The 21,832-nt window shown below is 41.8% G+C and overlaps 1 protein-coding gene across 3 annotated transcripts in view; it reads right to left on the bottom strand.

The window, feature by feature from the left end:
• hdac7a (histone deacetylase 7a) overlaps nucleotides 1–21,832 on the bottom strand; it is a 60,556-nt gene that overhangs the window by 14,665 nt on the left and 24,059 nt on the right. For 2 of the 3 annotated variants that reach the window (XM_035158310.2, XM_035158311.2), the window contains exons 3-16: nucleotides 9,223–9,413; nucleotides 8,988–9,078; nucleotides 8,044–8,164; nucleotides 7,410–7,510; nucleotides 5,974–6,096; nucleotides 5,592–5,701; nucleotides 4,918–5,019; nucleotides 4,354–4,519; nucleotides 3,521–3,726; nucleotides 2,493–2,696; nucleotides 1,668–1,893; nucleotides 907–1,040; nucleotides 523–643; nucleotides 169–218 (exon numbers count right to left, since the gene is read on the bottom strand). In XM_035158310.2, coding sequence (XP_035014201.2) covers nucleotides 169–218; nucleotides 523–643; nucleotides 907–1,040; nucleotides 1,668–1,893; nucleotides 2,493–2,696; nucleotides 3,521–3,726; nucleotides 4,354–4,519; nucleotides 4,918–5,019; nucleotides 5,592–5,701; nucleotides 5,974–6,096; nucleotides 7,410–7,510; nucleotides 8,044–8,164; nucleotides 8,988–9,078; nucleotides 9,223–9,413 — 1,946 coding nt within the window. Of the gene's footprint in view, nucleotides 1–168; nucleotides 219–522; nucleotides 644–906; nucleotides 1,041–1,667; nucleotides 1,894–2,492; nucleotides 2,697–3,520; nucleotides 3,727–4,353; nucleotides 4,520–4,917; nucleotides 5,020–5,591; nucleotides 5,702–5,973; nucleotides 6,097–7,409; nucleotides 7,511–8,043; nucleotides 8,165–8,987; nucleotides 9,079–9,222; nucleotides 9,414–16,645; nucleotides 17,104–21,832 lie in introns of those variants that run through there. The other variant, XM_035158312.2, reaches the window with a different exon arrangement.

The raw sequence follows: 21,832 nt of genomic DNA, 5'->3' as shown, positions 1-21,832 counted from the left end.
AATTCTTTTACTCTTCTTTGTTGCTTTTCTTTGAAAAAACGTCATCTTTCATGAGTGAATTGAATGTGGTGTATTGTATAGCTTTCATGAAGAGCTTTGGAGAATTATGATCAAAAATAGAGTTGTGTGTGTGTGTGTGTTTGTATGTGTGAGCATCTTTTCTCTTACCCCTACTCCTCTACATGGCAACATCACAAACATTCTCTGAGAGAGGATTCCTGAGGAAACAGAAATTAGTGTTATATATTCAGAAATATATATTTGTATGTAGTTTTTTACTTTTTAGTATAATTACTTTATGCTATGGAGGCTAATGAAGGCATAGGTTGGCCTGACATAATCCCTTGGCACAAGAAAACTATTGTTACGCTCTATACCTCCATCAATCCTGTAATTTTTTGTAAGCATAATGTAGGTCAAGGACATTACTATGTAGACAAAATGACTCGATAGTCATGAAGCAGAGTTCACCTTTATCATTTTTAGACTTTACAAATCCATCACTGTGAGGTGTATACATACCGGCCAGTTTGCGGTTATCCAGCTTGAGTCTGTTGAGAGGATTTGTGCCATAGAGCAACACATGTCGCTCTGTGTGGACTGACTGCAGCTCCTCCAGAGTGGCTTTACGACCACGAATAGTCTGTATGGACACGAAGGTATTATTTGACTCTCTTATTGTTAATACTTTGATGCTGCACAAAGATATGTTGTTCTTATCAAAGTTCTGTTTCAGAAGAATCTGTACCTTTAAACTCAAACTTCATATTTTTAAATAAATGATATCTGATTTTTGGATGTAGGGTGAAAAATGTTTTCTATTTTTTATAAATCAGTGTCTGCACCTTTCTCAATGTTATGCCAAACATAATCTCTGTGTGTGTGTGCGCGCGCTCATACTCATACCTCACACTCTCCCCTTAGGCCTCTCTCCTGTAGTCGAGACCAGATGCTCTGTATCCTGCCAGCATGCTCTGGGTGACTGCTATTGTCCCCACATGTACACTGGTGCTTCAGCATTTGAGAATCATATACCAGACCTGCGTACAAACACAAACACACACGCAAGCGTCATACAGACATTTTCAATTTCCCAGATGAAGAGAACAGTGAGGCAGCGCTTGCACTCTAAGGTTAAAACACTCACATACACTCGTTGAAAGTTTTTGGACAAACACCAACACAGTTATCTGTGTCTTTAATTTTTTATGATCCCAAAGGCAGAAGAGTTGTGACGGATCGATGACCTAAATTCAGGAAGTTCTCCTTCCTTTACAGAGATTGACATTTTAGGAAATACACGTATTGGCAATTAGCAACTAGGGGTAACACCTGTGTGAGTGATTTTAATCTTATCCTTTAACTCTAACAACAATGTAAATCAGTGCATTTACTGTCATTTCAAACTACTTATTTAAAAAAAATTGAAATGGCACAGTTTGACTCTGGCCTTAAACCAAACTACACTGCTTGTCAACTTTATCATTTCACATGGGAGCAAGATGGCCGACAACATGCATCAAAGTTCACCAGCTTTATTCCAACCAGGAAGTTGTGGTCGTTAAGTCAGGATCTTCACCCCTATAAGCCACAGCTGTATTTGAAATATAATGAACACAATTATTATATGTACCAATTTTAACATGTTATAGTCATGTGTGACTCACCAGTGGTGAAGCGTGGTTTGCTGCTGGTGTCCTGTGGAGCCAAGCTCAGGGTCTTCTCGGGCAGAGTGAGAGAGGTGGAGGCTGGGGATGACTGTGCCCGAGACAGGGGGCGATGGATGCCCAGCCCGCTACCAACCCCGCTGCTGCCGCGTAGCATCGGCACTGCCAGCGTCTCCATCTGTCGATGCAGCTGCTGCAGCTGCTTCTGCTGCTCCCATAGCAACGACTACAGGAAGAGTTGGGGTGATGAGGATGAAACGTATTCACATTATGGATAAATTCAAAATGGATATAATGCACATAAGAAAAGTGCGTAGAACTGACGATAAGATCTGTATATATCACTGCTCATAACAATCATTAAAGTTTGCAACATTAATTGTATTGTGGCTGATATTGTGTGACGGAGGTTGCAGAGCTTCTCCAGCCTAATATCATTAAAACTTCTGAGCTGACATGAACCATCACCAGCAGTCTTTATCAAATATGATCATTTCAATCTGGGCATTATTTTTGATTCTGAGCTCTTCCTTAACTTTTTTTTATTTTAATACTTAAAACTCTCAGCTGTGTGCTTTGTGTTGTTTGCAGCTTCCACATTTTCTGAAAAGCTCAGCATGTACGTGCACTATGCTGAAATGATCACTTTAAGGCAACCAGTAGTTGTAATAGAAAGGATGCGGCTGCAACTAGAAACATGCAAGTGCAGGTGTTACGCTGCCATCTGCAGGACAAGTGGATAAAGTCATGTAGGTTTACTCCATCTGTCCACCCGCTTGCTGTGTTTATCGACCTCATGTATAACAATATACTACGTTTTCCAACCTGGTTGAGTATGAGTGCATGCTGCAGGTTCAGTTGCTCCTCATGGCTATTGGATGTTGTTGGCTCCGCCTCCCTCAGTGAGTCTGCCCGCGCTCTGCTCTGATAGGTCGGCTCTGTGGGCGACATCCCACCACCGTCCTCTGAGTCCATGTCCTCAGAGGGGATCTGATGCAGTCTGGGCTTCTCGCTGGACTTGGACATCAGCTGCACATGCACACGCACGCACAAAAAAACACAAACACGCATGAATTTAAATTGGCATGAAAAACACATGCAGATCATTTTGTGTAAATGCAGATGAAGACATTATCCAGTAATAGTCTACTCATTAAAATATACAAACGCAGACCCAGCACAATGGCTGATGTAGTGTAAAATATGATGTGCAGATCTTTTTCTTTGTTACCACAAGATTTACCATGCACAGACTGATGAATCTGAAGTGCTTGATAGAAATAAAATGTTGCTGTGGTCACAACAATCATCATTAGCGGGTGCAGCCTGCTGTTGGGACAAAAGGCTGTTTATATAAACTGTAGTGATCACTTCTAAGATTGCAGCCTTGATATTTTTATTGTTGTCCTTCTGAAAAAGGACTGTCTAAGTGTAATAAGTGTAATAAGTAGTGTCTCTTCTATAATTTATCTTGCTCATAATAATAATATTAGATGTTGGAGATAATGATATCCTCGATCTGTTTCACACTCTTAATGTGTGTAATATGTCTGTGTTCAAACTGGACTGTGTTATGACTTTGAGAAGGTTTCTTTTCTTTTTTGCATCATGTTGTCCTCAAAGTCTGTGAGACGCCACTGGAGAGGTGCAGCTCAGTTTGACAACGCCTGCACTAAATCAATATCTTCTAAAAATATATTCACAAGCTAAGGCAGTTAACTTATGTCATTTATTTGGTTTCACAATTTGTCATTTCAAAGTTTTTAAAAGACAAGCTACAAGTTTTAATCAGATGCAAATGTGGAATAAGGCAGCGATAATGTGATTCCATTGTCCTAACTGAGGTCCCATACCTTGCCCAGGTGGGTCTGCTGTTTGAGCCTCTCCAGTAGTTGTGTGTTATGATGTTGCTGAAGGAGGTGTGTATGAAGGGTCCTTTGGCTCTGGGGGAGTGGTTCCGAGCGTGTCCGGCTCAGGGGCTTGTGGGGATGAGAGCCTCCAGGAGACAGGTGGTCTAACTGGGTGGCAAACTGCAGCTGGACGGGGTCTAGGCCCGGAACTGGGGAAAAACAGGAAGAAAAAGGAGGAGGAAGTGTGTTACTCTGTGAGAGACAGACAGGCATGTACACACACAACCACATTCAATATTGTTTGGTAAATGAATTGAACAATGTCTAAAGTTGATCATTTCCTTGAAGTTCACTTTTCATGGGTTTTGATATTCTTTTAATAATGCTGTGTCAAATAAAGTAAAGCCACTGACAAAGAAAGCAGAGGTGGATGTGTATTAAAACAGTCTGAAGTTAATATTATAGTAGTAGTATATTTACAGAAATAATCTGAATGTAGCCACTGGGTGGTGCTCTAGCATTTAATAAACTACAATGAAAAGCCCTTCCACTTAAAGGCGACTGCTTCCCCGGTGGTTCAAGTTAATGAATGTAAACTGTGCGTGTCCATGTGTATCTATTTGTGTATTTTGCAGCCTTGTACATTTTTGTGTGTGCAGCCAAGTCTGAGAAGTCAATTGGTTAAAGAGAGTAAAAATAAAAACTGTGCTTCCTTATCAGTGTTTCAACATGAATAAAATCTGGAGCTCTTGGTCTGACATGTGTGCACAGTCACTGAGGGTGTATATGCAGGTACATGTCTACAGTGTGTGCATCAGTGTGTGTGTTCGCCTCACCACTGAGTAGCGGAGTGTGCGGTAGTCCAGAGGACTCCAGGATGATGACGGGCAGGTGAGGGTGCCCGGCCTGATCCTCTCTGCTCAGGGAGATGAAGACGGACGAGCCCCCGGCTGTAACCACCGGCAACCGGCCGACCTTCAGAGAGGACAGCTCTCCTTCACCCTGCACACAACCGGCACAATTCAGCATCTTCAATCCCAGCTCAATTTCATCCTGAGCTATTTGTATTCTTCCTGTTTAGCATCTGTCATCAACATTCTCACTCGGTCGCTGTGAACTTCCGGACATTTTCCTGCCGTGTTCCCAAATGGGTTCACTCTGACATTTTCCCGGTATTTTACATGGGGGCTGGTGGGAAAAGTTCCATAAGATGTCAAGAGCAACTGACTCAGACATTTGCACTCTTACATCCAGCCCCTTTTGGAATATTTCAGGAAAATATCCAGACTTCAGCAGCTCTCAAACTGTTCAGCAGCTCCTCCCTCTTGTTTTACGGAAAGAAGATAATTTTAGAATAATCAAGTTGTTATGACAGACGTGTGGCGCAGTTCAGTGTTTACCCTGGCGTTGGCTGGTAGTCCCAGTGTGATGGTGGGCAGAGTGGAGGGGCTCTGGATGGTGAAGTTAGCCAGGGTGCCGTCTCTGAGCAGCAGCTTCTGGGCCTGGAAATTCCAAACATATTTTCTATTCAAAAAACATTACATTCATTCTCACATCAGAGGAACTTTCCTCCATCGCTGCTCTGCTCTCGTTACATCATCTGTCTGTGCTGCGTGCTCTGAATATGATTGAATGTCACATGTAGAGTAACCTAAACCCATGTAGTCTAATTAAACCTGAGCTAATGTTTTGTCCTGAGCTGAATCATGAATCAGACATGTGAAGCAGGTGTGGCAGAGGCTGCTGTTCGGATTCTGTGATTAAATGAAATATGCATAAACGGCAGACACTCATTGTTCCTGTACTCTTGTGTCACTGCTTTAAACATGTCATTACTCAAGGACTCAGCACAGCTCATGTACATGAAACAACTGTTTAATCAAACCGTTTGCTCACTTGTTTAAATGTCTTAGAGGCTAAAAAGTAAATGCTTCTATTTATCGTTGGTCTTTTATATTTTACTTGTTATTTCTTAGCTAATGTCACTGGAACAAGAACGCCTTCGCTTTACATCAATTCTTTAATACTCTGAAGGTGCGTGGGTGCATGTGTGTGTGTGTATATGCACGCTGACCTCATGTGAGAGGCCGCCTGCAGATGGCAGTAGTCCATTTTCATTGGGCAGACTGTCATTGGGTGAACTGCAGCCAGAGACTGGAGTACTGCTGCTGCTGGGGGACGAGTCTGGTGAGAGACAGAGACAGAGACAGACAGTTGGAGAGTGTAAATACAATTATGTATCTGGATCATAGTTTAATTACAGTAGATTCTATTATGTCTGTGAAACAATTGTTTAAGCTCCTTTGTTTGACCTAATTTATAGTGTATTCACAATCCTGCTCATTTGGTTGTGTGTGTGTGTGTGTGTGTGTGTGTGTGTGTGTGTGTGTGTGTGTGTGTGTGTGTGTGTGTGTGTGTGTGTGTGTGTGTGTGTGTGTGTGTGTGTGTGATCTTACCCAGTGTGTCAGGTACTCTGTGTCTGACAGTGGGCGGGGCACTCTCTTTGCGGGTGAGCGGGCTCTTGCGGGTGTTCAGGTGTTTCTTCAGCTTGTGTTTCACCTTCAGATTGGGCTCGGATGCTGACAATTTAAAACAACAGCAGGGAAGTTACGTAATGTGATCGTGTTTAACTGGTTTACTTTATTCTTTTACATTGACTGGTCACAGCAGACATAGATACAGGTATTAACATTAAGTATTGTTTGGTTGCATGTCTCCCAGTGAGCCAAGATTCACAAAAAAATCCTGTACTGATCGTTTGCATTTGTGCTTTTCCAAATGTCACGTCTAAATCTCATCTGTGAAAAAGGCAGTGGTTGGACATGTTGTGTACAAAGTAGAAGAGGTAGTTACAATTTGTTACTTAGGAACATACTGGTAAAGTATTTCACTCAAACGCGCCACTGATGTGCTTTGTCAAAAGCAGCCCATTTACTCAACTAAATGCCAGGACTCTACGGTATGAAGTCGTGCATCTTCGGGTTCTACAATATAACAGTAAAACCTTGTAAAAACTACACTGGAGCGTGTTTACTTTAATTTTGCAAATATTTATTTTTGGAACATATTCGACAGATACAGACATGTTTACGTCTATTTTGCTGTGAACTTAATGTGGGCACTCTGAGAAAGTAGGGGAGACTGCGACACGCCTGAGACGTAGACAGTGTGGCTACTCTAACACGATGACAAGGGCGCCGAAATTAATAGCAAGACATTCCGTGACACACACACACTCAACAACGCAGTGTGGCCCGGGCATTTATCTCACAAAAGAGTTAAGAGGAGACACAATACATCACTGACTGTGAATAAGACGGGATAATGTATTTCTGCAGAATGCAAAAATGATGATTCACATACTAATTTATAGTAATTTGTCACTTAATCCTGAATTAGAAATTTTATTATGAGCAACTTAACATTACAATATACTTCTTCAGACCCTGTCTTTGTATAAATGACAATGGCACAAAATGGTGGCTAAGCTAGTTCCAACCAGCGCCCGCGTCGTTTAAACACCAGATGCACAGACACACAAAGAGTCGGTCTGCCTGTGTACGAAGTAAAAGTGTTTCCCCTGCAGAGAGGTGTTCTGTCTTACTGTCTGAAAAATAATGAAAACAATCCAACAATGTGTACGGGCACCGTGCTTTTAAAAGGAATAAAAGAGCTCGCTGATAAGTTTATAGTTTGTTACGCCCAAAAAAGACCCATGATTAATTGAGAGACAAAGTACAACCCTTTCAAACCATTCGCCGAGCACCGCAATCTTTTCTTTCACCTGTTAACCTGTGGTTTTTGACACACCCTCATTGCACCTGCACCATGTACTTATATCATTACTCAATATAGCTCCAAGTGTGATGTGAGCATCAGATGATTGATTTACCTGCTCTGCGTAGCGGCGTCCCTTCTGTACCCTCCGGGGACGGCTGTGACGGTGACGACACCAGAGGTTGGGAGGATGCACTTGGGTCTGGACCCAGATTTCTGAGGAAACACACACACACAAATAGATCAAAGTTCACGTTTAGATTATAAACTTAAAGTGTATTTTACATGCAGATGTTATTAACTAATAATGCATTCTGTAAATGAGAGTTTGCTGTAAAGGCTCATTTTTATCTGTTGTCCTTATAGACTTATAAATATCATCCAAACTAACTGTAGGACAAAGTCATGATTAAAACACTGCGGCTGCACATCAAACAACACAATGCCAGATACAATACAAAGTTAACAATATGCTTGTAAACCATCATGGTCCATCATAATGGTGTTATTGTGACAACATAATTAATGATAACACATCGTCACAAGTTGTTGTTGTTTAAAGCCATATCTTTAATTTGCATTTAAAGGTCAGAGAATTACTACTGTCACCAAGTACATTATTTTAATAGTTGGTGGCTCTGACCTAGAAGACTGTTTGCCCAAATATATTTTGAGTTTTGTTATTTCCCTTTCCTGCTCATTGAATGTTTGTGTGTTCACGTGTGTATGTTTGCGTGTATTTTTGTCACCTGTACGCTACAGGAGCTGCAGGCAGAGTGTTGGAGTTTGTCCTTTCCTGCGCCGCCTGTTTCCGCTTCTTAAGAATCACCTCCTGCAGTTTCTGTTTTACCAGGGAACTGGCCACCGCACCTGTCAGTCAATAGCACCACCGATTAAAAACAAAAATGACTCACAAACAGCTTCATCATGAGAAGGAGGAGCGGCCAAGCCAAAGGCACAGGACGCACAACCAGCCATTGTTGCATATTTGTGCAACACATAATCAGTGACTAATAGTAAATCATAGAACAGAGACAGCTCAACAAAACTGTAGTTGAGTTTAATGGCAAACATGCAGTGTGAGAGTATGGATGTTTTTTTGAGTATGAGACAGGGAGGTTACCAGTTTGAGATTAAGTTTGCTATTTCTGTTTGCATGTGTGTGTGTGTGTGTGTGTGTGTGTGTGTGTGTGTGTGTGTGTGTGTGTGTGCACGCGCACAAGTGTGAAAATGTGTGCACACAGAGGTGATGAGAAGTCAATATTGACCGAGTGACTTTATGTGCACAGACCTGCAGCTATATTTGACTCCACTGTTGCAGCTCCACTTGTCAGGTTATATTTAGCGCTCATATCAAAGCATAACAGCCTTGAAAGTCGAGAAACACAGTTGAATAAAGATGAAATAAAGATCTCTCACGGGGACTTTCCTCTCCACCCATGATCAACACTCTGGGCCATAATTATATTAACAGACGCAGAAATAATGAAAATGAAAAAAAAAATACAATGTGAACAGAGTACGTCTTGTAGCAACATGTAGAGTGTTAATGTGTGTGTGTGTGTGTGTGTGTGTGTGTGTGTGTGTGTGTGTGTGTGTGTGTGTGTGTGTGTGTGTGTGTGTGTGTGTGGGTGTGTGTGTGTGTGTGTGTGTGTGTGTGTGTGTGTGTGTGTGTGTGGGTGTGTGGACTCACTTTGTTGACTCTTGTCTTTGTGTTTTAGCTGCTGCAACTCCTGCTGCTTCTCATGGTGCTCCTGCTCTCGCCTCCTCTGCTCCACATTAAACTGAAACCACAGACACATTAACATCATAGCAACATGCATGAAACAAGTGGTCCTGTACGATCAACATGTAGGAAAATATAATGAACAGTATTCTTTTCTTCATTCAAACAATTCTCTTTTTTTCATGTTCTTAACATCCGTTACCCGGATTTGCTGGTGCAGTTGCTGTTGGGAGAAGGAGGTGCAGGGCTGAGAGGAGAACTGGGTGAGGAGTAAAGGTGGGTGCAGCGGCGTGAAGAGCGCCGTGTCCGAACCAGGGCGCATCCCCCGCTCTCCCACCCTGAGGTCCATGGGAAACAAGGCGGCACACAACACCGGCACCGCCACCGAAGGATCTGGGAAAAGAAAGGGGGGAGGGGGAGGAAGAGAGGGGAAGGGGTTAATTTGCTTCATCCCTGCAAAGAACAGCTGATTTACACAAACACTCTGCGGAGGTTAGACCTAAAAAAAATGTGTAGGCATATAAACAGGCCTACACATATGTATCATTTACTTTCATTTTCATTTGTGGCAATAAGGTTATCTATCTATCTATCTATCTATCTATCTATCTATCTATCTATCTATCTATCTATCTATCTATCTATCTATCTATCTATCTATCTATCTAATTGCGTATGACTACAGGTTCAGTATATTAAATGAAGAGCTCTGGTTTTAGATTACTTGGGCTCTGCAGTACCAACACGACACTGGACCACAAACTGCTCCAGAGAAAATGATCCACAACTCAAAATGAAACCAACCAACACCAATAAAACCCACTGCTGATAGAGAGACTAAAAAAAGAGCTAACATGTAAACTAATAATAACACACACACACACACACACACACAGTGTCTTGGTTTTCTTTTAAAGTGCTACACATGAACTCCTACCATCTCTCACTCTCACGCTGTCTGTGTGTGTCTAACACAGACACACAGGCATACACACACATTTCCATGCTCTTTGCATGCTTCTGTGGCTATTTGCATTGCAGGGCTGAGTCAATGGGAAAGATTGCCTCATGCGGCACTAAAAACAGGATCCAGGAAGGAAACATCTTGGGAAAAGGCTGGAGGGGGTTTCTGTCTATGAGACACATAAACACATATTAGTGCACACACACAGACACATACACACGTGCGCGCACTTGCATATTCAGACAAAAATGCACACTTACTCACAAAGAAACACAGCTGTAAACACATGCCGACATTCACCAAATAAACCTGATGTTAAAAAAGAGAGCAGGACACGTTCAACTGCAGATAAACAGCTGCATACAAAAGTCTGTGACCACTTTCTCATCCGTGGTCTCAGACTTGTATATTTATTAATACAGTAAATCTAACTAAACCCACAAACACAAACTATCACACATACTCACTTACACATTCACAGGTCGGACATTCACCCACAACTAATAATGAAAACATAACTTCAGAGATGGAAGTAATGAATTACATTATTCTTTGTTTGTTTTGTGTTAGTTTAACGCAAGTAGTTTTGGACTCAAGTATTTTGCTTCGATTAAAGTAAAAACCGTAAAGACCACTAGAAGAAGCTGCTGATTTGATGCACCAGCGGGAGAACACGTCGCTGTCCCAAATCTATCACCCCAGCCTGCGGTTGTGTGACCCACAGGTGCATGCTGGGTCTGGCTTAAAACTAAATGCTAAAATAGTGGATCCTTCAGAAGGGATATCTTCATCCACTGCTACTGTGTGAGGAGTGCACCCCCTCTGTGCTGTGAGTGCAGAGTTCACTCCGATCACAACATGTAAAGTGAGACAGTGAGACTGGGGTCGACTGGTTAGGCTTTACACTCAGAAGGAAGAAGCAGAGAAGTTGGATCTGACGCAGATTCTGGAGGACTTCGCATCGCGCGTAACACACTGCAATGTCACCTTAACTCAAATAGTGATGCTAATGAGACTTGTGTGTGTTTGTGTGTGTGTGTGTGTGTGTGAGTGGGTGTAGTGTCAGTACTCCTCCATATTAGGAGGCACGAATGCAGAGAGTCTGCATGCCGACCATGGCTGGAATAACAGAAACCCTTGATAAACACTCACGGTGTCACAGACACACACACACACACACACACACACACACACACACACACACACTTACACGACGATGCACATATTCTTGGTAATGACAGCATAGAATAACAAGGCTATTATTCAGAGGAAAAGGAGAGGAGAACATGCTTATACAAGGAAACAAAGGCTGCCACAGTTCACACACACAGACGCACACAGCCGGGAACACCAGTGTCTCTCTTCCCTTTGCTATAAATAGCCACACACACACACTGGTCCAACATTTACCTACACAGGGCCTTTTGTTTCTACAGAGAACACCAGACACACACACACACACACACACACACACACACACACACACACACACACACACACACACACACACACACACACACACACACACACACACACATACAAGTGCAGTACCAGTGATGTCACCCCCAGTTTCCAGTTGTTGGTGAAGTAAAGGAATAAATGTAATGTCTAGAAAAGTTAAAGGGATTCAGAATGATACCGAGGATGTTACATGTTTGTTAGAATCGGTGTATGACTTGGTGGAGTCTCACTGGGTATTAACGCAAAGGGACTTTTATTGACTTCCCACTGCCATTGACTTTTTGTTGATACTTCCTGTGACCACTTCGATAAAGACATTTCCGCGTTCTTGCTCACGGCTCATAACTCTAACAACGTGTTACTTGTAGAGTGAAAGGGTCAGTCACTAAAACATTAGTAACCATATTCTTGTCTGTTGAAGAAGTGCGTGTTGCTGCATGGCACTGTAACGAAAGCTAGTCACAAAGTAAGTGATCGTGAAGATGTTAGAGGAGGTTTAGGGGTAAAGTTAGGGTCTTGACAAGCAGCCATCCCCAAAAAAACACAAAACAAAGAACAATAATATTGACAGATTTGACGGCGTACTTCATTGTCGGGCATTCAGCAACATACTCGCTAAGGTTGACCTCGGAGAAACTGTTGTCAAGAAAAAGAGGGTTTAAGATTAATAGCCGTACATAACGTACAGTGAGATGAAACCTCAGCAGTAGACCTGCATGACACCAGGTCCTTCAGTTGTTTCTTTGACCGATGACTAGTGAAATGTTGACTATTCCACACTAACTGATAAAAATAATAAGGTTTGGTATGTAGCCACGGTGACCTAGAAACCTTGAAGTGGTTTAGTCCTGGATTGCTGAGTAATATAAAACACTGTCTTTAGTTCTCTTAAAAAAGTGGTGTCACGTAAGAGTTCATTAAATCTGTGTGTAGTACTCAGAGAAGAATAACAAATCTTCATCCTGTGAATGTGATTCTGTGTTGATTTAATTTAAATAGTAGTTGTTTTTCTTTCTGCGCAAATAGAGCTGGGAAGGCATGTACTAGAATAACACACATGTACACACTAAGCAGCAGTAGCATGTACACACATGTACACACTAAGCAGCAGTAGCATGTGACATAATGTGTTTGCCTTGAGAAAGCCTACAGGAAAGTTAAATAACAAGTACAAAAGAACTGCTCAAACTTTATCAGCGGTGGAATGACATGGATTTACCTGATCTTCCTGCTGAGCTCAGAAGCAGCAGGGCTTCGCTGTTCTTCAAACAAAATGTATCACCATCAAGAAGTGAACGCGACAACTGAGACTAGTGTTATATTTGGATTTTCGTAACCTGAATTTTAAAGTTGCAAATTGATTTCTGGTATAAGTGCGTCAAGATGTGGCAGGAATTGTGGGGTATGCGTTCTTTTAACTTTGGCTGTTTGGCTCTCAATTAAAACAACAACAAAAGACCTAGTTTGATGATGTTGTGAAACAGCAAAGGAATCATGGGAGTTGTTTACTTGACGCGACACCAGCACAAATCCTGTTCACGGATGATGTGGTGTATTAAAGTTGTATTCATGTGACGCAGTGAATAGCAATTATCAATTTGTGAACCATACAAACAATGAAAGGAATAAGCAGCCGACTGGCTAACTAGCTAGCATAGTGTTTTTCAGGTAAGGTGGATATAACACAAAATGAAACATTCCATTACCTTGAATAAAATAAGATTTCTCTGGGTTTGAACATTGCTGGAAACATTTTTGGATAATGTGCACAAGTCAACAACGAACTTTTCACCAAAGGTCTTGTCCTTTTTAAACGTTTTACTGAAGAATTGTATATGTTATCTTTAATTTTTGGTTGTTCTTTAAAGGAGTCAGAGTTGGTGCAGTTGTTTTACAGTTTTTATGTTCTACCTGTGTCTGGGCACTTCAGCTTCCTCCCACAGTCCAAAGACCTGCAGGTTAACTGGATACTCTGACTTTGCATGGATGTGAGTGTGAGTGGTTGCTTGTCTCTGTGTGTCGGCCCTGTGATGGACCAGTGACCTGACCAAGACATACCAGGATTGCCCCACCCCCTCAACCGCTCTCAGGATGAGCAATAAAGATAATAGACGGACAATTTGCATTATGTCAAACAGATGTTTGATCCTATTTGTGGCTGAAACTTGTCTGCCAAACAATGTAATTGCATTTTGTAACTGTCTCTCCATAGGCCTTACTGTTAGTGGAGTCTGATTAAATGATGCACCCATGTGTGTAGAAGGATGAACATGAAAAGATGCAGTCACCGGACAGGATGCATGAAGAAGACAACATGAGTTATATTTTGCAGTGCTGGATGACATTGCAGACTTCTTTACTCAAACAAAGTGATGCCTACACCATATTGTCAAGACTTTGGACGAGATGTGCCCAGAGATAACTGATATTAGGTGCTATATAAATAAAATAACCTTTAATAACCTCAGAACAGAGTTTAAAGGTGAGACTGTGCAATATTTGCTGGAGTATTTCTGATGGGGAAGCTGCTCAGTGCTATTACAATGTTATCTAACCAGTGTGTGTCTGTATGTGTATCTGTGTGTGTGTGTGTGTGTGTGTGTCAGTCTGTCATGTAAATCACCAACGACACAGTACGATACAGTCTGTCTGGTTAGAGACCGTTGGGAGAGTAGCATTTATCAAAAAGATGATTTAGATGAGGATTGTGTTCTTGAGTGTGTGTGTGTGTGTGTGTGTGTGTGTGTGTACGTGCAGGTGACTGACTGACAGGCAGAGCGATAGACAGTCCATCCTCCAATCTGGCATTTGGTTAATTCCCTCCCACTCATTCCTCCCCTTTCCATTCTATTACTGTGAACATGTGTTCTGCTAAGTAGGGACTGGTTCTACAGGTAAGACAAGGATATACAAATGTCGCTCGTTTTCTTTCTCCCTCCCCTTCTCTCTCTTTAAGTTTTCTTCCTCTGTCCCTCAGTCCCTCCATACCCTCTCACAGATAGAAAGCTGGGAAGACAAAAAGCCCCACGACAGAAAAACAGAAAGGTGAAATAAAAAAAAAAGTAGGGACAAGGACGGCGAGTCTGCAACAACCTGCAGATGAGCCTCGTCACTCTCTGCACACTGAGGACGAGCTGACAGCCTGCACTGTACCACTAGTGACAGGCACTCAAGCTGTGCAAAGTCAACAACCGTCCGAGCAGACGCCACCACTTTGTGTCTTGTTACACGTCCAGATATAGCTGCACAGCCTCCCTCTGTTTTGACTGTACCGTGTGCGTGAGTGTGTCTCAATCACACAACACCTTTTACAGGCAGCGGCTACTTTCGGTGACTAAAGATGTCACTACCTCAGGGTGTCTGTGATGCTCGTAATGAAAAGGTTCTTTCTGTGGGCGACGCAATAAAAAGATCCAAGTGCAATTTGTTTCCTATTAGTGCGAATTCAAAAACAATCACACACTTAGAACAATGCCTGACAAATTGCAAATTACATGAGTATATCAATGGCTAAGACTTTTCCGTTGTTTTTCTTTTGTTTCTTTGTCAAACCTGAGTAAGATTATTTAACACTATTGACTTTTTTGATGATTATCTCATGATTTCTGACGAGTCAGAAAAGAAAGAAGCAGGTTATAATTTTATGTTAAAGTGACTTCTTGAAATTCCTTTTTTAGTTTAACCATTCTATTTGTACTGATTTAACAGCGAATTCTTCTATTTTTGGAGATTATTTTTTAGCAGTAGATTAAATAATTCTTACAGCACTGATTATTGTAATTCAGGCAGAGCCGAGGTTAAGGCTATCGTTGAGAATACTACATTTGAGAGTTGGGCACTGTTGAAATCTTGGTATTCATCACTTCCTTATTTAGTCAACCAGATTCTGAACGTTATGCTGAAAGTGCATTTTAAACCGTATTCTATAGAAATGACGCAGGGGTTCGATTAGAAAGTTTAACAATACAACGCATTTGCACAGAGTTGATTTAGAACATGATTGAAAGTGATCATGGAATTTACTGTACCTGGAAATGTACAATTTCATTTTCTTCAACATTTATTTGGACAATTTGAGTCAATTTGTCAATGTTGTCCATTTGATTGAATCGTGCTGCTGCAGATAGATCACACACACAAGTCAGACGCTCCATTAACACGTAGGATATATGGCTGCGGCCTAAAAGGAACAAACAGGATGCTAAACGAACTCAAAATAGCAGCAATCCCAAAACAGACACAGTTACTGGGCAATAACACACAGAGCAATGTCAGTGGCCTCCACTCCCACACTCAATGTTCTCATTCATATTAAAGGTGCACGTCAAGTCATCGTCTGTATCCTGATGAGCAATGTGGGTGAGGGAAAGTTTGAGAGCAGTTGAGATGTTACCATGGATTTGTACATTTGTGTTTGTATTTTTAGTGTGTGTGCATTTATACATACATGTAAGACTGAGGCGACTGTGTGTGTGTGTGTGTGTGTGTGTGTGTGTGTGTGTGTGTGTGTGCGGTGAGGACCTAAATCTGCTTACACAGTCACATTATGGTGACTTGTCTTCCTTAAGGCAACAAAAAACAAGTCACCATGATGTAAAGATGAATGTAAAGATGAAGACCTGTTTAGGTTAAGGTTGAAGGTTAGGGTTCGGCAAGTAGCAGCTAACGTTAAGGTCAGAGTAAGTCTCAAGGAAATCTATGTAAGTCAATGTTATGTCCTCTGTGTGTGTGTGTGTTTGTGTGTGTGTGTGTGTGTGTGCGCATGTCTGTAACAGAGGAAGGTTGATGTATAATGCAGCGCGGGTCCAGTTTCCTAAGTCCTCACTGAGTTTCCATAAACATCCAGGACCACTGTCTGTTATAGGACAGCAAGTTCTCGCTCTCTCACAGACACACACATACACACTATACAGGTATGTCTTGAGTGTAGTAATAGAAGCTCGGGAAGAGTATAATGGAACAAGGAAGAAAATCTGTGTGTGTGTGTGTGTGTGTTCCTGCCTCTCTCTTGCACACTGGACTGACGAGGCAGACGTATGTCACACTGACAAACAGCAGGTTTCCAGTTCTCAGTTCAGATGTGAGAAAGTTTGAAGGAACAGATTATGGAGATATAAATGTTCACGGCAGCGACAAACTGCTCCCACACACAAACACAGACACAAAGGCGTGAACCGTAAATAAAGTAAAAGGCACATACCCGTGTTTGTCTTGTAAATATCCGGCTATGTGAAAACCCCAGTAGCACTTCTGCATCAGCCAGCTAACAGCAGGATCTATAATTAGACAGAGAACTCCACTCCCCTCCAGTCATCTTTTACTGTCGGCCACATCCTCTTTTTCTTTAACTCCTTCTCTTTCTTCTCCTCCCTCCCTCTTGCTATCTCGGCCTCTGTTTGTTGACAGCTGTCTGACGCCAACCTGTTGATTTCACCATTTCATTCACACAATAGCACCTTGCTTGGGTGCAAAAGGGCATTTGGCAGAGTATCTGCAGACTCCAGACAGAAAAAGACTTTTTGGAGAACCCCCTTTAAACGCAGGTAGGAAAGGCATGTCAGACAGAATGATTTAAGACATAATGTATTTGAAATCAGCCTGGAAACATAAATGTTCAGGCTAAGGAAATGTTTTTTCTAAGAAAGAAATGAAGTAATGATACATAAGACCTTTAATAACACTATAGGAAGTATATACATCTTCACAGGCCTGAACACACAACGGGCCTGTTGCTCAACAACATTTCAACTCCTGTTACACTCTCATTTTTTAAAGTGTCACACTTTGACACTTTACGCTCGTCAACTCTTGCCACTGAGGAATCCTTGCAATCCATCCCATATACAACAGGCACTGTAACCGTGGTAACGGGGGCGGTCGGGCCAGCAGGAAGTTGAGTCTATAAAAACACAACAATGAAAGAACCGGGGTGGTTTCCTGTGCAAGAGCTCAGTTTAGACTCCCATTTCCTCCCCTCTCCTCCCCCTGCTGTCGATGTGAAGCTGCTGCCGCAGTGCCCTTGAGCCCTATGGCAGTAAAGTGTCCCACTGGAACACTGGCAGTCAGTTAGACTTAGGCTCACTCTCTTTCTCACATTCGGCTTTAGAGAAAAGTTGAGTGCTTTGATATAGGACTCAGATTAATGACTAAGACTGGCCCTGAAGGCAACACGCTCACAAAAACACCCATTACAGGAACATGGAGAACTACCAGGTGGCACAGGGATTGACAAGCCAGGAAAACGGGCTTTCCTTTTTTTCAGTTGTTTGTGGAACTTAATGAACAAAACTTACAAGTATTACCTTGACGAACTTGGAGGAACTATATGCATTGTTCTTGTAAGTAGAATGAGTTTGCTTGGCTTAGCTTAGAAGCAAGAGGAAACTGACTCCAACCTTATCAGTTTCAAATCAATTTCCCAAAATTTCCAAATATTCCTTGAAAGCTGCTTTTACATGTGAGGAGTTTCCCTTTTCTTTCCAAAACATACTTCAGGATGCAGACACACAGTATATTAAAGGCTATATAGTTTATATTAAAACAAATAGCAGCCTGCATTACAACCCAGAGGGAGAGTGACTTTTTCTAATAGTTGTTTTCTGCTGTACTAATCTCTGAAATTCAATCTATAGGCTCAGTTACAATCAGTTCCTAATGGCCTGTAAGAGAAAAGTCTTGGACACCATTTCCCAGCGTGACTCAGCAGACGGTTAGTGCTTTTGCAACGCTGGATCACTTTACATGTTTGGAAGGCGTAGAGGTGCGTTCCAGCAGATATTACCTGTCAGTCAACCTTCATGCAGAAATGTGACATCTGTCACTTTCCAGATCCTCTGTCTGAATAAGTCTGATTTAGTGTCTGATGCTGTTTGTATTGCTTTTGTCTTCAGCCACAGGACTGTGTTGAGATCCAGCTCGTCCCTAATAGTTACAAACAATGATCTGTTTCTTTATATGAAATTGTGAAAAGTCATCAGAACCAAAGTAAGTTCCCCGGAAAGACCTTCAGATATTTGTCATCTAGGGCAGCTACATTGAAAGCTACTGTTTATATATTATGTTTCTTATAGTCTTTCTAATTTCACTGTTTTATGAAAATATATTTATCGGCATAAGAAGTGATTTTTCCTCATACAGAGTAAATTGCAGGGTAAGGTGTATTCACTAAGAAAATCTACAGAGTTGCTAAATTGGTCTTGTGTAACACAGGATCTCTATGAATAGTCTGATGCTGACAGTTAGAATCATGTGCGTGTGTGTGTGTGTGGGGGCTGTGTGTGTTTTACATGCTTGGTCAGCCTCTTAAACCACTCTCAAATCAGTCAATGTATGTTTTTAAAGAAAAGTAAAGTTATGGTGCCAAATGTATAACGACACAGTCTTCTTGAAGTCTAATCACTCTTTTCCTTTCAGTTTAATTACCTTTGTTGTCAGTTTTATTACATGTAAAGAATTAAAGCCTGATTTTTTAAATCTGGTTCAGGAAGAAATAAGAAATAAATCATTCATGTTCTCTCTCTTGACACACCACACCTCTTTTTATTCTCCTTGTCCGTGTCTTTCTTTGCACTTCTCACGGACACACACTCATTCCCTCTCAAACTTATCGCCCTCTTTCGTACACTTCTATCTCTCTTTCTCTCCCTCCTTCATCCTGAGGAATCCACAGCTGTCACTCCCATTCAAAACTAAAAGCAGCTGGCCAGACGCTGGCTTGTGTGTGTGCGTGTGTGTGTGTGTGTGTGTGTGTGTGTGTGTGTGTGTGTGTGTGTGTGTGTGTGTGTGTGTGTGTGTGTGTGTGTGTGTGTGTGCGTGCGTGCGTGCGTGTGCGTGTGTGTGCGTATGTGTGTGCGTATGTGTAGGCCTGCCTGCCTACAACTGTCGCCAAACTATTTCTATATTTATGATGTTGCTTGGTTGGTGCACACTCGAGTGTTCAAGTGTATATGTAGTGTGTCTAGTTGTCAACAAGTACCCTCTGCTGTGTGTGTATTACAAGGTTAGCTTGATCAGGGCGACCCTCTTCAGTGAGAACATGCTGCTGGTGCTCAGATCTACAGAGGGTTAAGTGAGGACACCAGCAGCACCTAAATCATCCACATGACTTTTAATTCTTTGGCTACGGGCCTTCATGTGAGACCTCTTTGAAAGGAAGGTGGATTCTTTTAGTTCTCATCACGAACAGGAAAGAAATCCACGCTTTAATATCCAAGCATGCATTTAATCTCATTTGTAATGTTCAATAGAGAAGGGCTTCAGGCATGGAAGAGCTTTTCTGCTTTCTTCACACTTTGATTGCTAATTACTTCACATTTACGTTTACCTGTTTGAGAGATCCTATTACAGAGGATGTGGGCTTAAAACTGGATAAATACTTGCTGTATGTAACTTAATTATGAATATTGTATTGTTTTCTCAAAAAGGAACTTGTTGCAATCACAATTTTTATGCAACATCAGCAAATCTATATCGATTTTTCTGAATTTTTGATGAAAGCAACGCTCACAATATTGATCCTCATACTCAATTTTTTTTACCATTTCCACATCTTATTTTGTGTTAGCATGCCAACATGCTAACTTGTGAACTTGCAGTAAACACAAACCCTTTATGAGGCTGAAGGGAACGGGTTCTGGATCAAATGAACATTTTAACAGATTACGGCACGACAGGAATATCTTAATGTGCTCCAATTCATCATAAAGATGAGTGTAACCATATTACATGTCAATGCATCCACTACTTGCACACGTAAGAAAAACTGTGAGGGTTCATCCTCTGGACACCACGAATATCTGTACAACGTTTAATGGCAGTTCATCTCATATTGTTGAGATTTTTCAGTCTGTACCGATCAGCCCACTTTTCCATGAATGCCTCTACCTAACAGACAATGTTCATGCAATTAGTTTTGTGAGAGCAGAAGCTTCTGAAGATGAAGTTATATGAATAGAAAAAATACATGAATAAATATAAAATTGATGCCGAGATGCAAAGTGAAAAGAAGCATTTCCTTTCAGACTGACTGTTTCTGATTGAAGCAGACTTTTGGACAATAATTACACTTGACACGTCCGCATCACAAGCAAAAATGTGACGTTCCTAAAATTACAGGTTCATAAATGTGGCTGCTTTTCCTTCTTCTCGGAGGGTTATGTGAACACCCTGCAAGATCATAGAAAAGGAATCTGAGGGAACTATTACATCCTGCACCACTTCAACCAAACAGGTGCTTTAGGATTCAGCAGGTCTGCGTGCCAACAACATGCCCATTTACCAAGCACTTTCATAAACATTCCATGTGTCCCTGTCATCTTGTGTTTGACGCGGTGTTGCAATTTGCCTGAAGCTGGAAACTTTAGAACAGCTCGTTCATTACACACAGACACACACACACACACACACAAGTTGCTGTATGTGAATGCCTCTGTCTGTCAGAGAGGAGACACCAGGTGTGCGGTCGTGTTTGACAAATGACAATGAGTCCTCTTTCTGCAGCACAGACAAAGAGAGTCACAGCTCTTGCCCTTAATACTCAATACTGTGTTCTGCTGTTAACAATACCATAGATAAGAGCTTATCATTGTCTGCAGCTGTGATTCAACCTGTCCATTTACAGGGAACAACATGTAGTGTGGAGAGCAGTGATTCATTCTACCTCTGGTTTGTTTTGAAATAGACATTGGTAGCATGAGCAGCGACACCTGTTATGACAAGGAAAAGAGCGCAGACAGTAAATCAATCCCACTCATGACACACGTCAGGGCAAAGTCTCTCATTATGTTGCATGTTGCATGCACCATCTCAATCTTTCAAAAAGCTAACACTAAAAACCAGATTCTTTACATGGAGGAGTCTTGCTTTGATGCTTTACTGCTCCCTGTGGGTAAATTCTTTCATTTGCTCTCGCGCTGCCCTCCTCAGGGAGGTCAGGGGTCATGATCGGTTACAAAGACGCGTCCTGAGACTGAAAGGCATTCGGCCCATTTTAAAGAATGAACTCAAGTGTCATCAGTTGGAAATAGTTGAGATACCATGCTCTTCACACACAGTGTAAATAAGTATCCTGCATGTGTGGTTATGAGGAAAAGTGTAACAGGATGAATCTCTCTTTTAGTATCTAATCGTTTCGCTGCATGTTTCATCCATCAGGAATGTGAGAACTTGTGGGACACCTGACAGGAACAAGTACTGTGTAGATACCCTTTGGCAAAGCGCCGTTTCCTGCAGCTGCTGCAATACAGCTGCTCGGCGGCCAACAGCAGCACTGGTCATGCAGCAGCTACAAGTGCAAATGTCCAAAACAAATACACTTTTGGTTTCCATTTCTGCACTCGGTCAGCCTTTTCTGGGAGTCTTCAGACATAAATCTGCAGGTTCCACTCTC

This window comes from Hippoglossus stenolepis, chromosome 6 (assembly GCF_022539355.2).
Source record: "Hippoglossus stenolepis isolate QCI-W04-F060 chromosome 6, HSTE1.2, whole genome shotgun sequence".
NCBI classification, from domain to species: Eukaryota; Metazoa; Chordata; class Actinopteri; order Pleuronectiformes; family Pleuronectidae; genus Hippoglossus; species Hippoglossus stenolepis.
This window is presented reverse-complemented; position numbering and strand designations above follow the sequence as displayed.